Raw genomic sequence first — 25495 nt, forward strand, 5'->3', positions numbered from 1 at the left:
GGAGATAGAGCCATTTGTTAAGGAGGAACTTGAAAGAGCTCTTCTTCTCTCTCATCCTAGTGCAGTAGGCCTTGATAAAATATATTATGGGATAATAACACAGCTTCCATCATCTTCTGTAAATCTTCTTCTCTTACTACACAACAGAATATTTACAGAGGTAGAATTACCAGACTCTTGACATAAGCCAGTTGTCATTGCTCTTCCAAAACCAGGCCAAGATTCATCACATTCCACCAATTATCATTTAATTGCTCTGACTAGCTGTTTTTGCAAGGTCTTGGAAAAAAATAATAAATGGGGCTTCTCTGGTACTGAGAGTAACAAACTTGTTTCCAACAAACAATGCAACTTTTGTAGACAAAAATCAACTTAGACCATTTGGTCCATTTAGAAACACGTATAAGAGATGCTTTCCTGAAACAAGAACGTATGGTTTCTGTATTTTTCGACGTGAAAAAAAGCTTATGACATAGACTGGGAAAATGGCATATCAAAAGACCTGTTTAATCTTGGTAAGGGACACCTGCCTGTTTTTATTAAAAAGTTTCTATTGATTCTAGTCTTTTAAGTGTAAATTTACATTACCTCAACCATATCATCAAGAAGAGGACATTCCTTAGGTTCTCTTATAAGTGTTGACCCTCTTCACTATTAAAGTGAACTCAGTTACTTGAACAGCTTCCTCCCACTCTCGGCCTTTATGTTGATCATCATCATGCATATCAAGGATTTAGGCCTAGCCTGGCCTGTTCCTGCTTTAGAAGTCATCGTTGAATCGTTTAAGAAGACACCTGGTTTTCTTTTTCCTAATGGCTTGTACTTTAAGGCTTGTTTTGGTAATCTTTCTGTTTTCATTCTTTGAACGTGTTCCATCCATCTATGTTTATATTTTTTAATTTTTTCAATTACTGGTTCTTGGTTTAATTCTTTCATAATATCTTCGTTTCTTTTGTGATCAAATAAGGTATACTTTGCAGTTTTTCTCATAAACTTCATTTCTGCTGTTGTTAATCTTTGTTTGTTTTTTTGTTTTATTGTCCAGATTTCACTTCCATATATTAAGACTGGTAGGGCTAATGTATTGTATACTTTTGGTCTGATTTGTTTTTGAACTAGGTTTGGTTTAAATATAGAGTTAATTACACCTGTTATTTTTAAATATTTTGCAATTTTTATGTTTATATCTTTTTCATTTTCATATGTGATCATGCATCCTAGGTAGTTAAATGAATTCATCTGTTCTAAGATCTTGTTATCTATTACTCTTTTAGTTCTTGCTGGATCTTGCCCTTTAAAGGCCATAGTTTTTGATTTTTCTGTTGATATTATTATACCATAATCTTTGGCTATTTTATTTAGATCTAAAATAGCTTTATGTAAGTTATCTTCAGAATTTGTAATTATTATTTGGTCGTCCGCAAAGAGAAGAGTGTTTAAGTTTACTATAGGAGAAAGTTTTATTCCTTGATGTAAATTTTTACTCCATTTTATTATTATTTCATTTAAGTAGATATTAAAAAGAGTTGCTGAGAGAGGACATCCCTGTCAGACCCCTTGGTTTATCTCTCTCGTATATGATAGCTCGTGATTTAATCTTATTTGTATTTGATTATTTTCATATATATACTTGTGATAGCTTTTAGGATATTATTTGGTATTTGTCTTTCTTTTAATAAGTTAAATAATATGTTTCTTTTAACTTTGTCAAATGCTTTTTCAAAGTCAATAAATGCAATATGTGTTTCTAAATTGTATTCTCTTCTTTTCTCTATTATTAATTTTAGGCAAAAGGCCGGGTCTATATATGATCGTCCTTTTCTAAATCAGAATATTTCATTAGTTTGCTATTTAAGATTCTGCTATATATTTTGTAACAGGAATTTAGTATACTGATACCTCTATAGTTTTTAGGGTCATCTCTATTACCTTTTTTAAAGATAGGAATCACAATTGCTTTTTTTTTCATTCTATTGGGGGATACCAGTTGAATAAATTTTATTTAAAAATAAGTCTTTCTTTTAAAAATAATAAGAGTCTTTCTGAACTCAGTTACTTGAACAGCTTCCTCCCACTCTCGGCAGTTGCCTTTATGTTGATGACCTCACAATTTACTGTCATTCCTGAAATATGAGGATCATTGAAAGACAACTTCAACAAGCCATTGATCATGTCTCTTCATGCACTCTTTGCCAAGGTTTCAGATTGTCTGCAGAAAAATCTGTTTGTGTACACTTCTGCCAGAAATGCACTCTTCACCCCAAACCTGATTTAAGATGGCTTAAACTATTATCCCAGTAGCACCCAAGTTCTAGCGACTCATCTTTCACAGAAAGCTAACATTCTCTACACACTATAATAAATTTAGTTTAATCTTTTATCCAAGTGTAAGCAAACAAAGTTTGTGCCTGAAGTATCTTCAGGACTGAGGCAACTGATGGTAAAGGTGGACTAAGCTCTCATCACTTGTCTTAGTATCTCCCATAGTGCAAAGCACATCTCCTTGCAGACATGTATAATACTATGCATTAAGGGAAGGGCCACTACCCAGACTGCTTTAGACCTTTATTGAGGTCTCGTCAGCTGGAGCCAGACCCAGAGGTGGTGATACTAAGGTGGAAGAAACTTCCAAATTCTTTACACACATTCATCATCTTTGGGGATAAGTCATAAAGGCATTCAAGTGGTTCTTTACCTTTTTTTTGCCTGGTGCCCCCTTTCAACTATTTGTATGGCCTGGTGTCCCCCTGATCAGTTTTACACTAGGTTAATGACTCAATAAGATAATTATAATATATTATTAGGCAAACCTAAATTACCCTCAACATATTTGAGCTGATAGTTAATTAAAAAATAATTACTTCGATACAAATTAATTTTTCTTAAAAAAGATGGCTACCCTCAACCTGATGAAATACTGCTAATTTTTCAATATCAGGTTCAGTGTTTGATAAATGAAGTCTCAAGTCTCCTTTTTCACTTATTTGCAGTCTATTTTGCTGCTTAGCTAACAATAGCAACACGATGCTCAGTCCTTTCTCGAACAAGTATGAAGAAGGAAAAGCAATGAGCATTAATTTTATTTCTTGCCAAAGACGAGGATACGTGCATTACATGTTTGGTCAGAGTCTTTCATATCCATGCTTTGAAATTATACTTGAGCTTCAAAATTATTTTTTAAGTCAATAAATTCTTCACACAAATTGGGATGAACAGAAGTGCCATCAGAAAGAAATGGATTTATGACCCAATCGGGTATTTTATGTCCATCAAAGTCTTTAAATCTGATCATCAAGTCACCTTTCAGTGTTAGAAGATGGGAACATTAACAATCTGAATCTGTAACTAATATTAAATCATCTATTGTTGGTGGACTTGGGAACTGCAGAAAATCTCGTCTTGCAATTCTCTGCTTGCTGAATGTTAATTTGCTGACAAAAGCATTTATAATTCCTTTGCTGTAATAAGATTCATGCTGCTTCCTGCAATTTGATATTAACCCTCATTTAATTTGGTGAAAATATCGGAAAGATATGCAATATTAACCTTTTCCTTTTTTAGAACTTTACACATGTTCTCATCACTTGAATTAAGAAGTTCCAAAACAGTATTGTAGAGATCATTAAAGCGCCACAGACAGTTTCCATTTGCGAGCCATCTAACTTCAGTGTGAAGCAAAAGACGCTCAAATTCTTCTTCATTTTCGTGGCAGAGTTCCCAAAAAATATGGGTATTCAATGACTGGGCTTTTATTTTCTTCACTGCTTTAATAACATCATCCAAAGTCTCATGTAGTTTACTGCTGCAGTTAAGTGCTGTCTATGAAGAATGCAGTGAACTGTAGAGATATTTGGAACTGATTCTTTTAAATGTGCTATAAATCCACAGTGACGACTACTAATCATAGCTTGTGCTCCATCAGTTGCACATGCAATAATATTTGTGAGAGGAATGTTTTTAGCATTAAAAAAGTCTTTAATAACCTTAAAAGTTGTAGAACTTTTTGTTTTCAATTTTCTGTTGTTCAGCAAATAGAAACTCTTTTTCTTCGTTATTTCTTCATTAATTATATAACTCACATAGGCCATTAACAAAGCTTTGTTTTCATAAAATTGTCTCTTGGAGTTGCAAAGAAAATTATATGGTTTTTAAATCATAAAGTTTTTTCAGTGTCCTTTGCCATTTTGTCAATTCTTCTTGATACTGAATTATTGCTGAGAGGAATTGACGACGTCACGTTACTTTTACCTTGTCAAATCATCGTATCTAAAAGTTCATTTATTGCCAGTTAAATGAGGTTTCGATAATAGTATGTGGCTTTCCGCATTTGGCAATTAATTTTAAAAGATTGCAAGATACAAAAAGTCCCTTCTCTTGTTGGTTACTTTGTTTTGCAACCAACCTTTTAAGTCAAGGACAAGTCTTAAATTTAGTCTTTAATTTGCGAAAGTACTCCACATCCTTATTTGCTTTATTTGGATGCTTTGTTTTTAAGTGCTCAATTATTCTTGAAGTCTCCATTCCTTCATTTGAGAAAGTTTTTTTCACATATTAAGCACATTTGTAACTTCTCATTATTTATAGACAGAATAACTCCATATTTTTAATATTCACTTGAATATTGATGATACTTTTTTTCCCCACTCATTTTAATGGGCTACAATGCTACACAATATCAATGAAGTGTGCCACACGATACCACAGGCTAGATTTAATTTGCAAACCAGGGTTGTCAGATAGGTGATAGGAAAAGTAGCAGATAAAGCTTATGAAAGTAGCGGACTCTTCTAAAAAAAAAATAGCCCAAATTAATTATTTTCAATGTAGAAAATTCAGACCAAAAAGTAGCGCAATTACTTAACTTTCAATGTAAAAATTCAAAAAAATAAGTAGCGAATAAATTTGAACAGTATTGCCAAATATACAGTATTCTGAATGTGTTGCCAAACAAAATATAAATAGGGCTGCTAGATTAAATATACAGAATTTTTTTGCTTTTATTATATTTGTATTATTATATTATATTAGTATTATAATGCTTATTGCCCCCTCAGCATTCACAGCACCCAGGTTAAGAACCGCTGCTCCACAAAACAGGGTACTGATCAATGTTCCTTGCTCTGCATTTATTGCACACTTGTATGGTCATAGTTTATGATTACGAGAAACTATTACAGATCCTGGGTTTACGGTTCAGCAAAGTAGAGCACACAGGTGTTTGGACCCTATCCATGATCAGGGTATCAGAATAGCTGCCAGTGCTTTTTGTACATCACCCATTCAAAGTCTTTATGTTGAATCTAATGAATCTCCCTCTATCACTTAGTAGAAGATATTTGTGTTTTTATTATGCCCTAAAGATAAAGTCCCTTCCAGATGATCCTACACAGACTAGTCTCTCTACATTGGGAGGTCCCAATGATATTATGCTTGCCTGACTGCCATTCATCCTTTTGGTATGTGCATTAAAGAGGCTATGGAAGCTATTAGCCTGAATGTTTCCAAAATTACTCGCACCATACAAAACAGAATTCCTCCATGGAAGGCTTGCATCACATCATACAACCTCTCACTGTGTCAACTACAGAAGTCTCATACACCCTCATCTGTCTGTCTTGAATTGTTCAATGCACACAGAACAGCCCACTTCGATTTCTTGCCCAACTATACTGATGGTTCAGGATCAGAGATCTCGATTGGCTGTACTGCTGTGTTTCCTAATACTACTATATCCAACCAGATCCAACTTGATTGCCATAATTTTATATGCCATTCAGCTTGCACTGCTGCATATAAAAGAAAACTCCTACCAAAAATGTGTAATTTATACTGACTGAGTTTTTTTATATGCTATCTCCTCTCTGGTGTTTAATCCATATCCACTGCTTGGTGAGGTGTGACAACTTTTGTACAAAGTAAAAGACCCTTGATTTTAGTGTTTGGCTGTGTTGGATTCCCAGCCACACTGAAATTAAGAGAAATGATATTGCAGAATTGCACATACTTTTTTTTGACATACCATTTGCTGACTACAAACAATTTTTAAAATCAAAGTTAATTGCCCATTGGCAGGAAGCACTGACAAACAAATTGCATTAGATTAAACTTTCATTAAGCTTTGGTAATCTACAAAAGTAGATGGTTCACAAAATGCAACACCTGTCATGCAATTAGTAGTCATATTCTGGTGGAGCGCCTGCACTTCTCACAAGAGTGCAATGACATTTTTACTTAGTTGGGTGAGCCCTATACTGCTAGATTTTATCAGACTAGGACAAATAGAATGATGTTTTAAAATTTTTATGAAGAATTAATTTATTCAAACACATTTGATTATGACTTTGTTTATATGTATATACTGCATTGGAGATGTGCATTTTATTTACTCATTTATCTTCTTATAACTGTTTCTTAATACCTTTAATATATTAAAGGCATTGGAGATATGCATTTTATTTACTCATTTATCTTCTTATAACTATTTCTTAATACCTTTAATATATAGGTGCTCTATTTTTTGTACATATTCTTTCTCTTCTTATAACTCTTTATTAATACCTTTTATATGCAGATACTTATCAACACTTTGTACATTTATCTTATTCATTTATCTCCTTATAATTATTTATTAATTCATTCCCAGTGTACTGCTATAACCTGTATCATTTTGCAGTATGACCTTATCTGTCCTCATGCCATAAAACCTCAAATCAACCAACCGATCATTCTGGTGGTTATAATTACAGGACCGTGAAGCACCTGAAGTTCTGGAACGACTTTCCAGTATTGATAGACGCTATAAAGATCTTTTAGAATTGGCAAAACTTCGCAAGCAGCGTCTTTTAGATGCCCTTTCTCTTTATAAATTATTTAATGAGGCAGATGGTGTGGAACAGTGGATTGAAGAGAAAGTAAGTATCTTTGTTAATTTTTGAATACTATACTGTTGTATTATTGTGTAATTATTTTGCTTTTTAAACAGTAGTGTATTAGAATCAGTTGAATTTTTTTTGCAAATAATATTTTTCTTTTCTACAAAATATAATTTAATATTGTTAAATATGTATAGTTATTTTTATATTTGCTAGTAATTTCTTTCATCATGTTAGGAAAAAATGTTGGAAACAATGGTGATGAGCAGAGATATGGAAGACATTGAAGTAATGAAACACCGCTTTGAAGGATTTGAACAAGAAATGAATGCCAATGCCTCACGAGTTGCAGTTGTCAATCAGTTAGCTCGCCAACTTTTACATGTTGAACATACAAATTCTGAGGATATATTAGCCAAGCAGAATCAGCTAAATCAAAAGTTAGTATCACTTTAGGTAATAACTTGCATACATATGATATTACTTTTATTATTCAAAACAAGAATTATCTTAATTCTTTTTCAAAAGAATCTCTTTTTCTATATAGTTTTCTTTTTGATGGATGCAGTGTAATCTAATGTTTCCTTAACAACAGTGATTCTACTTTTATTAGGTCACTGGTAAAATGTGTGCCACTACCTTGAAATGTTCTGCATTTGACACAGCATGTTCTTTTGAACTTGGTGTGTGTGTGTGGGGGTGGGGGTGAGAGCAACAGAATAAGTTACATTTTCACATGCTGCACTTATTTGTGAGGTGGTAAATTGTGTTTGCAAACTATGTAAACATTAGATAATTTTTTTTTTTCTATTTGTACATAAATTATTGAGCTCCCGTGTCAAGTTTTACTAATATTTCTTAAAATTGTATAGGATGGTGTTGATTCTGGATCAAAAGTTTTCAACTCAGGTGATGCTATCAGAGGACGTATACTTTTTTGGTATCCATGATATTCAGGAATATGCTGTTATATCTCTGTATATTTGTTATTTGAGTATGTGTGTTCTCCTTTTGCTTCTTCCCTTTTGATCTATGCCCTTTGTTTTGTTCTTGTGTGTCTTATTTATCGTGTGGCCCTTTTAACTTATTAAACTGTGTCCTAGCTATACGCTGATTAATAGTCATATCACATGAACTTAGTTAAGTTGATGTTCCTTCTTAAAATAATTCTTCTATCCCTTTTTCTTACCACTTAAACTTTAAAGTTCCTACAAAACGGTGACACTGCTGCTGAATATGCTTGTAAATGAGGCCAATTTATGAGTACAGATAACTATCTCCTATGCTACAAGAAATAAGGAAAATTTATTTTATTTATGACTGTAGCACCTGAGTTCTTCACATAAAGCATTGGAGATATGTCATAGCACCTTTAGGATATAGCCGAATCTAATTGTGGGCTGTTTGCAATGACTTATTGCAACGTGGTCTAATTGCAACTGCTGTAATTAACAGTCATTGCAATTCCCCAAATTCTTAGCATACAGGTTCGGAGTTTTTGCAAGGCAGTGCATTGTACAAAGATCAGGCGATAGTCTCAATTAAGTGAACAAAACACATTTATTGTAAATTAAGATAATTCTACACTATTATACACTTTTCAAACAACTTCTCTATTAATCTTATCTTGAATTTTAATTACTGTCTAACATTATTAAGCTTGCCATTTACAGTGAGAGGAGATTCTCATATTCTACAAATCTGGCTGTCACTATTCCTAACTTATGTTATGCTAACATTCGATTTCAAACCTTGCCAACTATGACAATATTATTAGCCTAGTAACACTATCTCCAGTGGACTCATTATCTCCTTCTGCACTTAACTATTAATACAAAAAATCTACTCACAGGTCCTTAGTAACACATATAGTCCTATCAGCACATGAGATCCTTTGTTGTTTTTGCTGACTGGATTTCCTCGTTCGGTGCTTAGTAGCCATCCTTCTGTAATTCACTTGTGGGAACAGCGGGACATCTTTGCCGAAGGGACTAGGTTGAACAAAGCCGTTCTGCTTTCAGTGCACGAGGCAAGTTTCCTTACTTGCTACACATCACGGAAACTTTCAATGCTTCTCCTGTGCTCCCCCATTTCCCACGGGTTGCATACTGATGAGTCCAATTGGACCTATGGACTACAGCTAGAGGACTATGAGAAAGCGAGAGAGAATCCTGTTCTTCAGACCTCCTATATATGTTTTTTTGGGAGTTCTGTGTTTCAGGGTCGGAGACCCCCGAACATCCTGTAATCACTCTGATGTCGGCAATCTTGACCTTCGATGTAGGCAGGAAAACATCCTTGTTCATATGACCTTCAGTGCTATTGTTTGCTTTCAAGTCCCAGACATATATACTTACAATATATTATAATTACTATTTAAATTATGGGGATATTAAATCCCGCTTTGTTTTAACACTGAATAAAAAACTTAAAGATCGGAATCAAAGAGTTTCATGCCGAATATAGTAACTATAAAAAGTATCGGCAATTACTAATGTAAGCTAAAGCACATAGTTCAAGTATGTAGTACAAACTAGGGCAACTCATAGCAAAGGTGGGTAAAGCTATGATCGCTATTCTTAGTATTTCCCATTATGTAAAACACATCTCTTATGAGATATATGATGTTATACATTATGGTGGGAGGTACCTTTAGTATTATACTTGGTCTAGCTACTCACTGATGAGATCTCAAAGATCGAAACCGGTCTGGGTAGTAACCTCCCATCATAATGTATAACATCATATATCTCCTAGGAGATGTGTTTTACATTATGGGAAATACTAAGAATAGCGATCAGAGCCTTACCCACCTTTGCTACGAGTTGCCCTAGTTTGTACTACGTACTTGAACTACGTGCTTTAGCTTACGCTAGTAGTCGCCAATACTTTTATAGTTACTATATTCGGCATGAAACTCTTTGATTCCGATCTTTGAGTTTCTTATTCGGTTTTAAAACAATGTGGGATTTAATATTTCCTTAATTTAAATAATGTTTACATCACCGAAATGAAGCCTATTGGCTCTTTATTTTAAATAAATTATTATAACTACAATGTATACTACTTCAACACTTGGCTATTTTTACAATATCACTCCTGTATTTACACAAACTTTACAACCTTGAATATTTATACTAACTTGATATCTTTATGAACAAATTCAGTGTTACTCGTTTTTGCCAGATACTCGTATGGGTTTACAATCAGTATCGGAACGTGTAGTATTATTATATTTACTATATTTACAACCTCTGTAAAAGTTCAATCCAAAAAATTCATCATCATCAAATTCCTGACATGTACCCTCAAATGGTGTACAGGATATGATAGTATTACATGAAAAATTTACATTGTTACTAACTTCCTATGTACAATTTTCCTCCAAATCAGTCTGTTACTTGTCAAGACTCCAACATTATCGGATCTTATATTTCTATTGTCTAAGGCACTTTGTATTGTATCAATCCACCCATATCTTGATCTTCCTCTGGGTCGTTTTCCTGCCAACCTGGCAGAGAACACTTCTTTTGCTAATCTTTCTTCGCCCATTCTGTTTAAGTGACCAAACCACCTGAGATTAGCTCTGCTAACGCATTCCTGGATGTTGACAATGTCAAGTTCTTTCCTAATATCCTCATTTTTAATATGATACTGCCATTGATGCTATCTGTTCATGCCTATAATCACTCTCATATCTGTGATCTCTAGTCTTTGGTCAAGTGTTTTACTTCTGACCCAGCTCTCAGATCCACAAGTTAAAACTGGTTTGAACACCGTCCTGTATACAGCTAATTTAGTGTTACGACTAATTTCTCTCTTACTCCATATGAATTTATTCACTTGCTTTCCTACCATACCAGCTTTGTTGATTGTGTTGTCTATTTCCATATTTAATTTACCATCTTCAGTAAAAATTGTGCCTAAGTGGCTGAAATGTTTTACTTGTTCCACAGGTTCTCCATTCACAACACAGTTGACATTTTCAATGATTCTGCCTATTTTCATTGTCTTTGTCTTTTTATTGCTGACCTTCATACCATATCTATTACAACAGCTATTCAATTTAGTCAGAGAATCTTGCAGACTTGTAGCGGATTTATTTAGAAGTATAACATCATCCGCATAAAGCAAAGAGCTGACATTAACATCTCCAATTCTGATATCATGTTTAATACCATTTTCCTTCATAATGTGATCCATATAGATAATGAATAACAGAGGGAATAATGTACATCCTTGTCTCACACCGGATTTAACATTAAACCATCTTCCTGTACTTCTTTCAATTCTAACTGCTGACTTACAACTCAAATAAAGACTAAGTATTGCTTGATATAATGCCCCATTGACACTATATAACTGTAGTGTATTGCATAGCTTCTCTCTTGGCACCTTGTCATATGCCTTTTCCAGATCGACAAAACTTAAATACAGATCTTTGTTATACTCCCATGATTTCTCCACTATATGTCGTAAAGTGAAGATCTGATCCTGACAGCCTCTATTTGGCCTGAATCCAGCTTGTTCTTCACCAAGCTTTTCTTCCCCAATTCTTCTCAACTGTTTCTCAAGTATACTTGCATAGATCTTGCTAGGAACACTCAGTAGGGAAATACCTCTGTAATTCTCACATTCAGTTTTATTTCCCTTTTTATATATGGATACTATGAGAGCTTTACTCCAATCAGGAGTACTTACTCCAATGCAGGATTAGTTCAGAAGGCCTGGACAGGCCTTCTGAACTAATCCTGCAGTGCAGCCACTGTAAGACTTTTATACCACCATACTTCAGCATTTCTGGTCGAATATCATCTACTCCAGCTGCCTTTCCACATTTCAAGCTTTTGATGGCTTTTTCTACTTCAAGTGTGGATATGTATTCCTGACTGTATGCCTGTTGAGTGTTTTTTTAGCACTGTGCTATTACTGCTTGTTTCATTTAGCAATTTTTCGAAGTAATTACTCCATTCTTCAAAGATATCTTTTTCTCCTGTTTTCATGTCACCATTATCATCTCTAACTCCTTTTACAGTCCTCTTTCCTCCATTTTTAAGCTTCTTGAACAATCTGCAGAATATCTTTCCACCTTCTTGATATTTATTTTCTATGTTCTTATGAAAGTCTTCCCATGACTTTTGTTTAGCTAGTTTTACACACAGTTTCGCTTTCTTACATTTGTCTCTGTATTCTCTAAGTGCACAAGCTGACTTATTTGCCAGGAACTTTTGATGTGCTTTGTTCTTTTCCTTCACTGCCTCTTTAACTTCATGTGTCCACCATTCAGTTTTGATTTTTCTATCCTTGCAGATAACCTCACCACATGTCTCTCTGGCTGAATCAATCAGGGTGTTCTTCAAGGCTTGCCACTGAATCTCCAAAGTATGGTTCCTGTTTCCAAACCCCTTCATTTTTTTCAATAATCTTTGTGTATTTTAGTCTACAGTTCACATCTGAGAGCTGCCCAACTTTTATTCGCTTTAAAACTTTCTTACATGTTATTCTTTTCAATATGAAATTCAATTTTGTCCTGCTCAAGACTAAATAGTGATCACTTCCAATTTCAAATCCTCTATACACTCTAGTGTCCTGCACCAGGGAGAAAACATCACTATCAACAATAACATAGTGAATGAGACTTTTGTTATTCCTTGCCTCTTCTCTCCGTGTGAATTTGTGTGCATTTTTATGTTGGAACATGGTGTTGGTAATAAAAACCAGTCCATGTTCCAATCAGAAATCCAACAGATATTTGCCATTATTATTAGCTTTGCTCTTAACCCCTTAACATACAAAGATGTCTGTGACATATTTTTTGTTTATTGCACCAAAATTGATTTTGAATTTTGATTTCACATATAAATACAACCAAATACAGATGCTAGACAATCTTGTGCCTATTTCCTGTCAGCCGAGAAAAATTGCCAACACCGTGTATCAGCTATTTTATTTGTGTTTGCACAAATTCATCATTATTTTTCAAATAATGATGAATTTGATCCAGCAAATCACCCTTGCCCAAAACTCGGCCAAAAAATTGCTAGAAAAACGACCAGTTTCTGATTTTTAATTGGTACGTTAAGGGATTAATGAATTCATAGGAATTTGTTAAGAAATTAATCTTAATGAATTCATAGGAATTCCTTTCTTTTCACATAATTCTGTTAGTATTCCATAATCTTTGCTCATTATTTGAGTTCATTACTATCATACTGTAAAATCTTGCACAAGAAGTTATTTTATAACTTATCAAGCTCAGTTTTACAAGGGTCTTAAAGCAAAATATTACAGAAGATATAATGTAAAGTTGATGTAAGGTATAAATGAAAAATTAGTTATAATGTATAGTGTATGCATGATTTAAAATTACCTGTAAAACTATTGTGATCAACACAAAGGAAGAGAATGATTCTTTTGTTAGAGTAATGAGTCAGCAAAACATTGACCAGATTAGTAAATAACAAAAGAAACTCTCAGAGGGAAAAGGTTGCAGAGACTTGCAAAAGTTGAAAATCATCAAGAACCAAGACTTTGGTAGAAGCACACAAAAGTGACGTTGACACGCCTGAGGATAGGCACAGAAATTGTGGAGGTAAAAACAAAGAACAGGAAAGGATATTTAAGTGACCTGGTGAGTAGGAAATGACATTCACTAGGGTTCACAAAGGTTCACCTGAATTACCTGGAGTTGAGAAGTTCCGAAGTACAGAAGTTGTCATGTTTCTCCACGACCACCAGCACCTGTGGCCGGGAACCATGGAAAGGTCTTGCAGATGAAGCCCAGGTCTCTTTCCTGATAGAACAGCTTCTAGTTATTGACTACAGAGATAGAGAAAGGAACTGACATCATTCAGAATTCACAGTGCCATCATCAAGGATGAGATGTATTTCCGTGATGTCCTAGAGAGAATAAGAAACGTCCTAATCAAGATAGAGTAACGAGATGTCCCAACAGAACTTTCACTGAATACAACGGACTGTTTGTGAAAGAAGACCTGTGAGTAACTGTAATATGTTGATACTCTTGTGCTACGGATATATGCAACTGTGTAAACGTATGAATTAAGTGTTGTCTTAATTATGTAAAATACTGTGTCTGGTAGTGTATTGTATAGTATTGTATCATATAGTGTATGATAATCCAGTAGCCATAACTAATTATTTGTCTCAAATGTACATGCAAGTCTTGGTTAGAATAAATGACTTGTAAACAACGCACTGATCTGATACTCGTCAATGCACTATCTCAAAAAAAATCATGAACATGTGTGATGATAGGAAATTGTCACAACTATCTTATGTGTTAAGATAATTAGAAACTTCTGTTTAAGTTACGAGCCTTTGCCGTTATTCAACATTTCAATCCCTCATTTTTGGGAATTCAGTCTGGCTGGCGCAGTCAAAAATCTAATAAATTTGCCAATCCGAAGAGCATAAGGGACTGAATGAATCGTAGACATATAGCTGGCGACAATTAGAATTAAAGTCACTTATACGATAAGATTTAAGGCAAGGCATTAAGGGGTTGGGGGCGTTAATTCAGCATGTGTTAGAAACATAAAGGAAATGCATTAGCTCTGTGTAGCAGTATATAAAATAATAATAAAATACCAAATAAAAATTATAAGTTATTTTACAATACGAGGGCAATACACTGACGGCCCATCCTACCACACTGTTATCTTTTACTCTCCTCAACAACCTTATGATGTCCATTCTTATATTCTCCTTGTTACCAACCAAATCATTCATGTCTAATATCACTACCAACTTTTGCCTTCTTATTCCCCATATCCAGTGCATTAATCATTCTACTCTCATAAAAGCAAATGACAGGATTGTGCATTTAAAACTGTTGCATAAATTGCAGGATATGGGATTGGAGTGTAAGTGATTATCTTGGATAGGGGGATGGCTTACTGACAAATAATGAAGAGTGCGAGGCTGCAAAAGCTATTATTATTATTATACACCTCTGAATCAAAAACATTAGAATAATCGAAGAAAATGTGTTGAATGATTTGCAATTCTAATTTATTGCATAGAAAATAATTGTTACCAAATGTGAATTAGCATCACTAAATCTACATGCTTTGTAGATTATATAACATAAAAATGTAATATACATAAGAAAACCTGTTTGAAAACATTCACAAAATTAGAATAATTTTTAACGTGGTTCAATATATTAGAATAATGCGAAAATAAATGCACAAAAATTACAGTCAAAGGTAAACCACATGATCCTCCTTAGCATTTATGACCATTCGTAAATGTAGGCACATTATTTACTAGCAGTTCATAGTCTTTTTTTTTTTTTTTTTTATCAAAACATGCCCATATAGTCTGATGACTAGAAACAAGCTCATGTTTTTATTTCTTGGGGCAACTTCTCGAAGACATTTCTTCATAATTCCTCACAAATTCCCAGTGAGGTTTAAATCTGATTATTTTGCTTGCCAAGGAATTACATTCATTTGCCTTTCTTTGAGCCATCTAGTAGTTTTCTTGCAAGTGTGACAAGAAGCAGAATCTTGCTGAAAAAGGAAATCGCCATCACATAAATCTTCCAATGCCTGTAACATAAAGTGCTTAAAAATTTCTTAGTATGCTTTGGAATTGACTCTTTCATACACAATACACAGTCTACCTGGACACGCTGCGGTCATACAAGCCCATGACTCATTTATGACAGAAATTTCAAATTTCACTGAACGCTTCATGCATTCTTTATCAAATGCTTCTTGCTTAAGATGCGAAACATCTCTTGATGACCATGGGACACACAAAAGATATTTTCATCACTAAAAAGTACCTTTTTCCAGTCCTTTTGACCCCACAACAGTCTCTGCTATTACACTCTAGTTGCCTTTTGCTTGGAAGTCATAAGTGGTTTCATCTTAGGAACCCATGAATTTGTTAAATTGTGAATGAATACAATTCACTAAGGAATGTTTCATTCATAATTTGACAAGTTAAAACCCTTGAAAAGGATATGCTTGTATTTTAGTATAAGTTGTATATAGCCTCACAAATATTGGATACCGTAATTAGTGTAAAACTTGTGAATATTTCTGTGTAAATATCTACTAAATTGTATGTTAGACAATGAATTTGTTATATACATGTTTTCTGTTAGAATTGTTATTAAATAATTACTGTGTAAATTGCATATAACCAACTGAGATTATAAGGTCAAAGTACGTGGGCAAGACACCGGATTAGTAAGTTGCCTCAAGTGGTCACGTGCGCATATGGCACGTGGTGACCTAAGTTTTTGGGGAAGATGCAACGAAAAGGCAAGACCCACAAGTGCAAAGGAATAATGTGTTGGGTGAAAATTTTGGGTTACAAGGAGTCCCGGTAGGGGTTGTTATAAAAGGACTGGAAAAACCCCCCAGGAGACTTTTTGTCTGGAGTCTCTGTTCTCTCTCGGCAGAAGTCGGAGGTGTCGGGTCGTGATTAGAGGGATTTGTGGATTTTCGAAGCAACGGGCAATTCCCGAAAAGATAGTGGCCAGGTAGCATGCCTTATGGATGCAGAATTGCCTCTTTCTAAGAATATTCTAGGCATAGATGATCGGTATGCAGACTCCATGAGGACCATCCTAAGCTGACAGGAATTTTAGCCTTAACATAGAGGGGGAAAAAATGTTTGGAAGGAAAGGAATCCAAGAATCGAAAGGACAAGCATGAGGAATCCTCGAGTTCGGTATAGTAAACCTTTAATCAAGTAATGTGTGAGAGGAAGGTAATTGTAACTTAAGAATCATAGACCTTCATAAAGTTTTGAGACTCTATCTAAAATTAAGAACAGAACTGTGGTATTTTAATCGTAGTCGGTGAGCAATATGTGCTATGTATTATATTTGTACTTGTGTTATTTGCTAGCTATGTTTAAGAGCTGTAGAGATGTCTAATCCAGACAGCTTGATTAACACCTAAAAGTCATTATTGGTTTTATAATCTAAGAATGCGAGCTTTGAACATATTGTTTTTGTAGTATTAATTACTGTGTGATGTATTGATTAATTTTACTTTGTAATTTAGTAGTACAGTGATAATTGAAAGTTCTTTATTCTGTATGATGATCATTATGTTAAATAAACCTTTTGCTCTTATTAATTTAGTTGCCTGGGTCTAAGTATCCGATGCACCGCTCATAAATTATTCGGATCTAAGCAGGAGATAATTGTTAAGACCACGACTGCAAACATGGTTTACAGTTGTGGTCTTAATTATAGGTTCACTTCTTGGGTTCTGGGTGGTGCAGCAGAACAAATAAATTTTCCCAGAACCTTAAGAGAAGTTAACTTCAGAAGTTTTGTTACCAAAGAGTTGGCTTAACCTTGAGACAATCCCTTTGTAGATCAGTCGCGCACGTGATAATCTAAGGGGCTGAAGTATATAATAATAATACAAAGACAGACACGTTATAGGTACTGTTGAGATAGGACAAATTATTCAAGAGATAGTTAATTAAAGGAGTTAAGCCATATTAAGTAAATATTACCTATGATGACGACATTATAATAAATGGTGCAGTTGGCAGGATGTGATTGTACTATTAAATTGAAATCTTAAAAAGTTCACAATGAGTGGATTTCAGATTCTGACTGGACATTTGAAGAGCAAAGGTTAAATTTTGAGTAATTTGAATATTTTCTAGTGTAGTACATTGTAAACTCAGGTATAAGCATGTCCACTCCTACTAGTAGTTCAGGAATGAATGATACAGAGTTCTTTAGGTATATAAATCCACAACATGTGTTCCCACAATTTTTGGGGGAAGAGACGGACGACGTCATAACGTTCTTTTGCTATATTGAAGAGCTAAGAAAGGCTGGAGGATGGACAGACTTTCAGCTACTGGTGCTACTCTGCAGTAAGCTGGTAGGGAAGGCCAAAACCTTCCCATACTCCTCCCCTGTTCTAAAAGAGACCCTGGAATATCAAAAATTTAAAGAGATACTAATCTCTAAGTATTCAAAGAAAAAAGGGGGCCCCGAAACCTTGTGGGAATTGTAGGGATGCTTACAGGAAGAAGGCGAAAGTGTAACTAGTTATCTAAACAGAGTACTGTCCATTACTCGATCCATGAGAACCTCATCCCCAGAGGAAAGGACCCATCTGGAGTGGACAGCATTCCAGCAATTTAGGATTGGGTTGTGTGATGAATTGAGAGGGGTCATTTATAAAAAGGGGGCGAGAGACTTGGATGGATGTTACAACCTAGAGAGAGAGAGAGAGAGAGAGAGAATAGTGGAAGAGATGGCTCACGCCTCCTCTTTGAGGCTACAATTACAGAAGGGATCAGGGGCTCATGTTCCCCCTCCTTGTGGGTTCTGAGAACAAGTCCATCTCTAATGTAGGTTCTGATCTCCTGAAGTCATTCAAGTACCATCAGTGCATGATGAAGAGAAGCAGTAAATCTGCAGAAACATAATGTGAGGAAGGGAATCCACCCTTCAAAATGTGATGGACAGGGAATGGGATTGGAAATTTCGAATCTCTCCAAAACAAGTGTAAAAGGGGGGAGACCTACTGGTCGCCAGTGAGTCACCCGAAAAGAGGAGCTCAAGTAAACAAAAGGGGTAGAGAATGCAAACTGTATCGGTGGCAGAGGTAGAGGGAAGGTTGCCCTTGTCTCTGGTGGAAGGTTTTATTGAGGAAATCCCCTGCAACTTCTTGTTTGACACCGGGGCTCATGTATCTGTGATTCTAATGCCATTAATCAAGGAATTCCGGACTACGAACACCTAACTACTTCACCAAATTGTGCAACCCTGTAAAGATCATGGGAATCGCAAAGGTTGAGCTCCTCTCAGTATTGAAAGTCAAAGTAAAAATCTATACCATGCTTCCCGGTAAACATCTCGCATGAAATGCTGGTCCTCCCCGAGCAGACACTAGTAATCAAGTCATGCTAGGCCTTGATTTTCTGGAGAAGCATTGATTTATGTGCGACTTCGCTAGTAAGACACTATCTCTATGTGGAAAGAAGTTCAGGCCAGAATTCAGAATAAGGCATGCTGGTGAGGTGAAGGAGGCTATGGAAATTGAATTGAAGGATCATAATGATGACTCGAGTATGTCGAAGGATAAGTTAGTACAAGGTGCCATTAAGTTACCAAGCTCAGAGCAGGAAAGGATTCAATTCAAAGAATTTTTCAAGTTAGTGTTCTATCACTAACTTGAAAGAGTGTTCACAGAGGAGATCAGCTCTCTTTCCTGCACCAACAAGGTACAGCATACCGTTCAAATTACATCCGATGTACCAGTATATGTCAAACAGTATCAAACACCCCTCAAACATATGGACAAACTTTAAAAGTTATTACTAGAGTACGAGAAGGTGGGCATTATTGAACGATCCATTTCTAGTTGGAACAGTCCATTCATCTTAGTAGAAAAACCAAATGGTGGGTTAAGGTTTGTTCTAGACTTCAGAGAGGTAAACAAGGTCACCAAACCTATTGATTTTCCAGGATGCAAGACTGAGGACTTATTGACCGGCCTGGAAAGAGCTAAATATTTCTCAAAATTAGACTTGAACTCTGGCTACTTCCAGATTCCTCTAAGAGAGGAAGATGGGAAGTACTTTGCCTTCACTATGAAATGGCAAAAGTATCAACTGTGTCGACTTCCCCGAGGGGCCAGGAACTCAGCCATGAGTTTCCAGTGTCTAATGTACTCTATCCTATCTGACATGTTAGGAAGACGAGTTATATGCTTCCAGGACAATCTCCTGGTCTACTCATGTTGCATTAAGGAGCACAGTAGATTACTGATGGGAGTTATGGAAAGACTAAACAGGGTCGAACTTTCCCTAAAGTGCTTGAAGTGTCAGTTTTTCCTCAGGAAAGTGGAATATTTTGGGCACATTGTGAATGAAGCTGGAATAACACCCACAAAAACCAATGTGACTGCTATATTAAAGGCAAGGATCCCCACTACTGTAAAACAGGTCCAGAGGTATTTGGGCATGATTAACTTCTATAGGAAGTTAATTTGGATCATTTAATATTGGATCATTAGGAACATAGGAAGTTAATATTGGATCATTCCCGAATGCTCCAAATTAATGGAGCTCATAGTTAGGCTAACAAAAAAGGGGTAAAGTTCGAGTGGTGGTGTGTGTGTGTGTGGGGGGGGGGGGAACAACAGCGAGTGCATCAACTTGTAAATTTGGCTTTGACCAGATCCCTGGTGCTGACCTATCCTAGGCTTGGTCAAACGTTTTTTCTCTCAGCAGATGCCTCCAACGATACGATTGCCTCGGTTGTAGAGCAGAGGGAGGGGGAAGGCTTTAAGCTCATTGCATTCGTCAGTAGAAAGCTTTCATCATCAGAGAGAAACTACTCCGTAATTGAGAAGGAAGCACTCGCCATCGTTTATGCCCTTAGAAAGTTCAGGTATATGCTGTTAGGGCAACAGACAACCTGCGTTCTGACCACAAGCCTCTGTCATTTATCTCTTCCATCAAGGATTAGAATCAGAGGATTATCCGGTGGGCATTAGAGATGCAGGAATTCAACCTAGAGGTAAACTACATTCCTGGCTCAGCCAACGTAGTTGCAGATTATCTGTTGAGATCTCTGGACCTGATGAGAGTGTTAGCTCAGGTGGAGAAGTAATCAACTCCATACTTAAGGCAGAAGAGTTAGACAAGATAAAGAGCACACCTCTTAAATACCAAGTCTGGGACAAACCTCGTATAATAGAAGAGCAAAAAAGGGATCCAATGTGTGTGTAGTGGGGGAGGGATGTATATGAAGGTCTTAAAAGGAGAGAAGTCCTCGGACACACATTCCTTCCATCACTTTGTACATAGACCAGGACGGTGTTTTACTATCAAGGCAGGCTGTTACAGGGAGGTGGAAGGATAAGATCCTAGTTCCAGAAATCATGATTCCCTGGGTACTCCACACATTTCATGATCCTGATCTAACGCGTCATCTGTCCCACACTCTATTCTACGTCACATAGACGTAGAATAGAGTGTGGGACAGATATATATGGAAAGGAATGGGGGGGGGGGTGTTGAGTCATATGTGTCTTCCTGCCACTTATGCCAACAAAAGTCCAGCATTATAGGTAAGGCCCCACTCCAGTCATTCCCAATTCCCACGTGCCCGTTTCAGGCACTAGCCATGGATATTGTAGGCCTGCTCCCTATCACCAAGAAGGGCAATAGGTATATATTAGTAATTGTAGACATGTTCTCCCGATATCCAGAGGCTGTGGCAATTAAGGATCAGACTGCAAGAACTGTAGCAGATAAATTTTTCGTGCTCATTATCTCCAGGTATGGAACACCCCAAATCCTCCTCTTAGATCAAGGCTCTAACTTCACAGCTGAAGTCATGCTACAGCTGTGCAAGTTGTTGAGAATAAAAAAGTTGTTCACCACCCCTTATCACCCTCAGGGGAACGGGATGTGTGAGAGGATAAACCGGACACTGAAACTTATCCTATCCAAATTAGCAGATAGCCAGGTGTCAAACTGGGATACCTACTTATCGCACATCTTATTTGTATGCAGGACCACTCTGCATACTGCCATTAGGGAAGTCCCTGCTGTTGTCCTTTATGGCTTCGAGCCTCTTTTCCCTAATGATTTCAAGAACTACCGGGTAAGCTCTGGATTCCCTGACATAGATGATTACCTAAATAACCTAATCATGGATAATAATATAGCATATGAGTTGGTAGTCAAAATGGGCGAGAACTTATGCCAACAAGTTGAGAAAATATAAGGATCTAAAACCAGGTAATCTTGTCTTGCTAGAACAATATTCTGTCAACCAGAAAGGAGGAAAGTTTGGAAAGAGTGCGGCTGGGCCTTATGAGATCGAAGAAAAATTTTCTCTGGTGACCTATAGAATAAAGGAGAGGACTAAACAGGGAAAAACTTTAATAGTGCACTCAAACAGATTGAAATTATATAAAACCAGATCAGACAGGTAAGTGTGTCAAGGGGTTTCGTTGGAAGGCGTGTGGAGAAGAAAGTGGAACACTCGTGCAGGGAACACTTATCCAAGAAGAAAGGATAGCACGAAGCCTACAACATGTAGGAAAAGGAGAGATGGCCATCAGGGAGGAGAGGAGAATCCTCTTTTGGATGTATTTTATCATTGTATCATTGCACCAGATACAATTGGCATAGAGACTACACTGGAACAGGACACCTGAATGAACAAACATTAATAATCAAAATTAGAGGAGAGAAACATTCCCTTAACAATGGGATTGGAGAGTCAGGACAAGCTAGGTACAATTTAAGACCAAGACACAACGGCCGGGCGAACCCACTCCAGGAAATAAATCGTATTCAGAGCATTTCACAAAAAAAAAAAAAAAAAAAAAAAAAAAGAACATAGTAATACATGTTACTTTTATAATCAGAGGAGTTCACAGCATGATGTGAGAGAAAAAAACAGAAGGAACGAATTCTGAAAATATAGTCATGGCTAAAGGCAATTTGAAAGACGGATTTATTCAAGCCGAAGACTCTTCCCTGGAATTGAAAGGGAGAACACAAAGAAAAAAAAAAATTTGTAGAAATTTTTTTTTAAAAGGGAGGGGGACCCTTTGTTAAATTGTGAAGAATGAATACAATTCACTAAGGAATGTTTCAGTCATAATTTGACAAGTTAAAACCCTTGAAAAGGATATGCTTGTATTTTAGTATAAGTTGTATATAGCCTGACAAATATTGGATATCGTAATTAGTGTAAAACTTGTGAATATTCCTGTGTTAAATACCTACTAAATTGTATTGATGAAAGTTTATTTTTCATTTCGTTAGACTATAATAACTTTAGTTTAATCCTTATCCAAGTGTGAGCAAACAAAGTTTGCACCTGAAAGTATCTTCAGGACTTGGGTAAGGTGATACAACACCGGGCAACTCGTTGCAAAGGTGGAGCAAGAAAAACATCACTCCTATCTCAGTATCTCCCATAATGCAAAACACACCCTTGTGGATATGTATAGTGTTATGCATTAAGGGAAGGGCCACTATCCAGACTAGTTTCAACCTTTATTGAGGTCTCTTCAGTGGGAGCCAGGCCCAAGTGGAGATTCCAGGCAGAAGTATTAGCAAGATCATAGAAATGACCTTTGCAATGAGTTGCCTGGTGTTGTACCACCTTATGCCAGTCCTGAAGATACTTTCAGGTGCAAACTTTGTTTGCTCACACTTGGATAAAGGATTAGACTAAATTTATTATAGTCTAATCAAGTGAAAAATAAACTTTCAACATCTTTCTCTAAATCCAGAGTAATTTAATAAAAAGGTGGCACACCATTTGGCAACTACTATAGGTAGAGATGACCTTGCTAATACTTCTGCCTGGTATCTCCACTTGGGCCTGGCTCCCACTGAAGAGACCTCAATAAAGGTCAAAACTAGTCTGGGTAGTTGTCCTTCCCTTAATGCATAACATTATACATATCTGCAAGGAGATGTATAATGTTATGCATTATGGGAGATACTGAGATAGGAGTGATGTTAACTTGCTCCACCTTTGCAACAAGTAGCCTGGTGTTGTACCACCTTACCCCAGTTCTGAAGATACTGCCAGGCGCAGACTTTGTTTGCTCACGCTTGGATAAAGGATTAAACTAAATTTATTATACTAAATTGTATGTTAGACAATGAATTTGTTATATACATGTTTTCTGTTAGAATTGATATAAAAGAATTACTGTGTAAATTGCATATAACCATCTGAGATTATAAGGTCAAAGTACGTGGGCAAGACACCAGATTAGTAATTAAGTAAATATTACCTACGACGATGACATAACAATTTAAAACCCCATTTGTGAAGTTGTCTCAATGTCATAGATTTAGGCACATCCGCACCTAGTTCTATCCGTCTCCCGTGAAAATATCTTACACTTTGGAAGCAGTTTTTCTTCATGATTTTCTTCAATCTCCTCTCATCTTTTGATGTAATTATTACATTTTGACTGCTATTCCAGCGATTATTTTGAAAATTCTGGTTATTAGAATACTGTCTCAATACTCTACTCACGTTTACTTGAGAACATTTCAACACCTTAGCTATGCTATAAACCTGTTGAGTTTGGCCTTTGTGTGTAGAGATGCCTTATGATAGCTTCTGATATGTCACCCATTCGACCCATATTTAGCAAATAATTAACTGAAATCCATGCACAAACGATTCCTCATGCACAAGTCAGTCCCTTAGCTACTGAAATATATACTATTTCTATTCTCTCCTTAAAACCAATTGGAAAAACTTGAAATATTCTAATATTTTGAAACACATTAAAAATTATTCTGATTTTGTAAATGTTTTCAAATAACTTATAATGTATATTACATATTTATGTGTTTACATGATTATATAATGTACAGAGTACATAGATTTAATTATACTAATTCATATTTGGTAGTAATTATTTTATATGCAATAAATTAGAATTGCAAATCATTCGACACATTTTCTTTGATTATTATTCTAATTTCTTTGATTCGGAGGTGTATATGGATATCATGTTGTTAAATTGTGAATGAATACAATTCACTAAGGAATGTTTCATTCATAGTTTAACAAGCTTAAGCACAAAAAAGAGAAATGCTTGTATTTTGGTATAATTGTAAATAGCCTGTAAAACTTTAAGATAACATGATTAGTACAATTTTTGTGAGTATTCACATGTGAAGTTCCTACTAAACTGTATATTAACAATGAAAATAATGTATATCTTGTCTGTTAGCAATGATCAAAAGTTTGTGAATTGTATATAACCAACTAGTAACCCAAGTTCAAAGTACGCGGGCAAGACACCGTGATTAGTGAGATGCCTGAAGCGGTCATGTATGTGTAGGGTACGTGGTGCACCGAAGTCTTCTTGGAAGACACTGCGGAAAGGCAAGACCCACGAGTACAAGAAAATAGCGTATTGGGTGAAAATTAAGTATTGCAGAAGGGTGCCGATAGGGTTGATATAAAAGGGCTGGAAAAAGGGCTTCTCCACCGCTTCGATATCCTAGGAGACCCAGGAGACCAGACTTGAGCACAGTAATCCAGATATGGATATATCATGGCCTTATAAAAGGGGAATAACAACTTTCTTAACTCTACTTGTTAATCTGTTCTTTAATAGCCAAGTAATCTTATGGACTTCATTAACTCTCTTCGTGGCATACAGTGCCATGAATGTGATACATAGCTTGTAATCTCTTTATCCCAAAATGCATAACTTTACATTTCTCCATATTAAACTGACATCCATTATCTCTTGCCCCATACTGACAACCTATTTAAATCATCCTGCAAGCACTCCACATTGCCTTAATTAACTGTTACTCTACCTAATTTCGCATCATACAAACAACTGAATATTTCCATTCAAGTTATTTCCTATATCATTTATGTACAAATTAAACAGCAATTGTCCCATCACTGAACCTTGTGGCACACCACTAGTCATCTTTTTTCTCATGGATTCTGCCCCTTCATATAGCACTTTTTGATGTCTATCCAGCAGCTACCCTCTTATCAACTTAACCGGTGTCATATCCATCCCCACTTGTTCTAATTTGGGTAACAGAGTTCCATGTGGTATTCTGTCAAATGCCTTTGC

The 25495-nt window shown here is 36.0% G+C and overlaps 1 protein-coding gene across 4 annotated transcripts in view; it reads left to right on the forward strand.

The window, feature by feature from the left end:
• The window catches only part of LOC150097387 (spectrin beta chain-like), a 795721-nt gene that overhangs the window by 338425 nt on the left and 431801 nt on the right, over positions 1-25495 (forward strand). For all 4 annotated transcript variants that reach the window (XM_090407783.1, XM_090407784.1, XM_090407785.1 and 1 more), the window contains exons 17-18: positions 6747-6911; positions 7110-7312. In XM_090407783.1, coding sequence (XP_090263909.1) covers positions 6747-6911; positions 7110-7312 — 368 coding nt within the window. The remainder of the gene's footprint in view (positions 1-6746; positions 6912-7109; positions 7313-25495) is intronic.

This window comes from Typopeltis vanoorti, chromosome 17, assembly GCF_054136105.1.
Source record: "Typopeltis vanoorti isolate ZY-2024b chromosome 17, IOZ_Tvanoo_1.0, whole genome shotgun sequence".
NCBI classification, from domain to species: domain Eukaryota; kingdom Metazoa; phylum Arthropoda; class Arachnida; order Uropygi; family Thelyphonidae; genus Typopeltis; species Typopeltis vanoorti.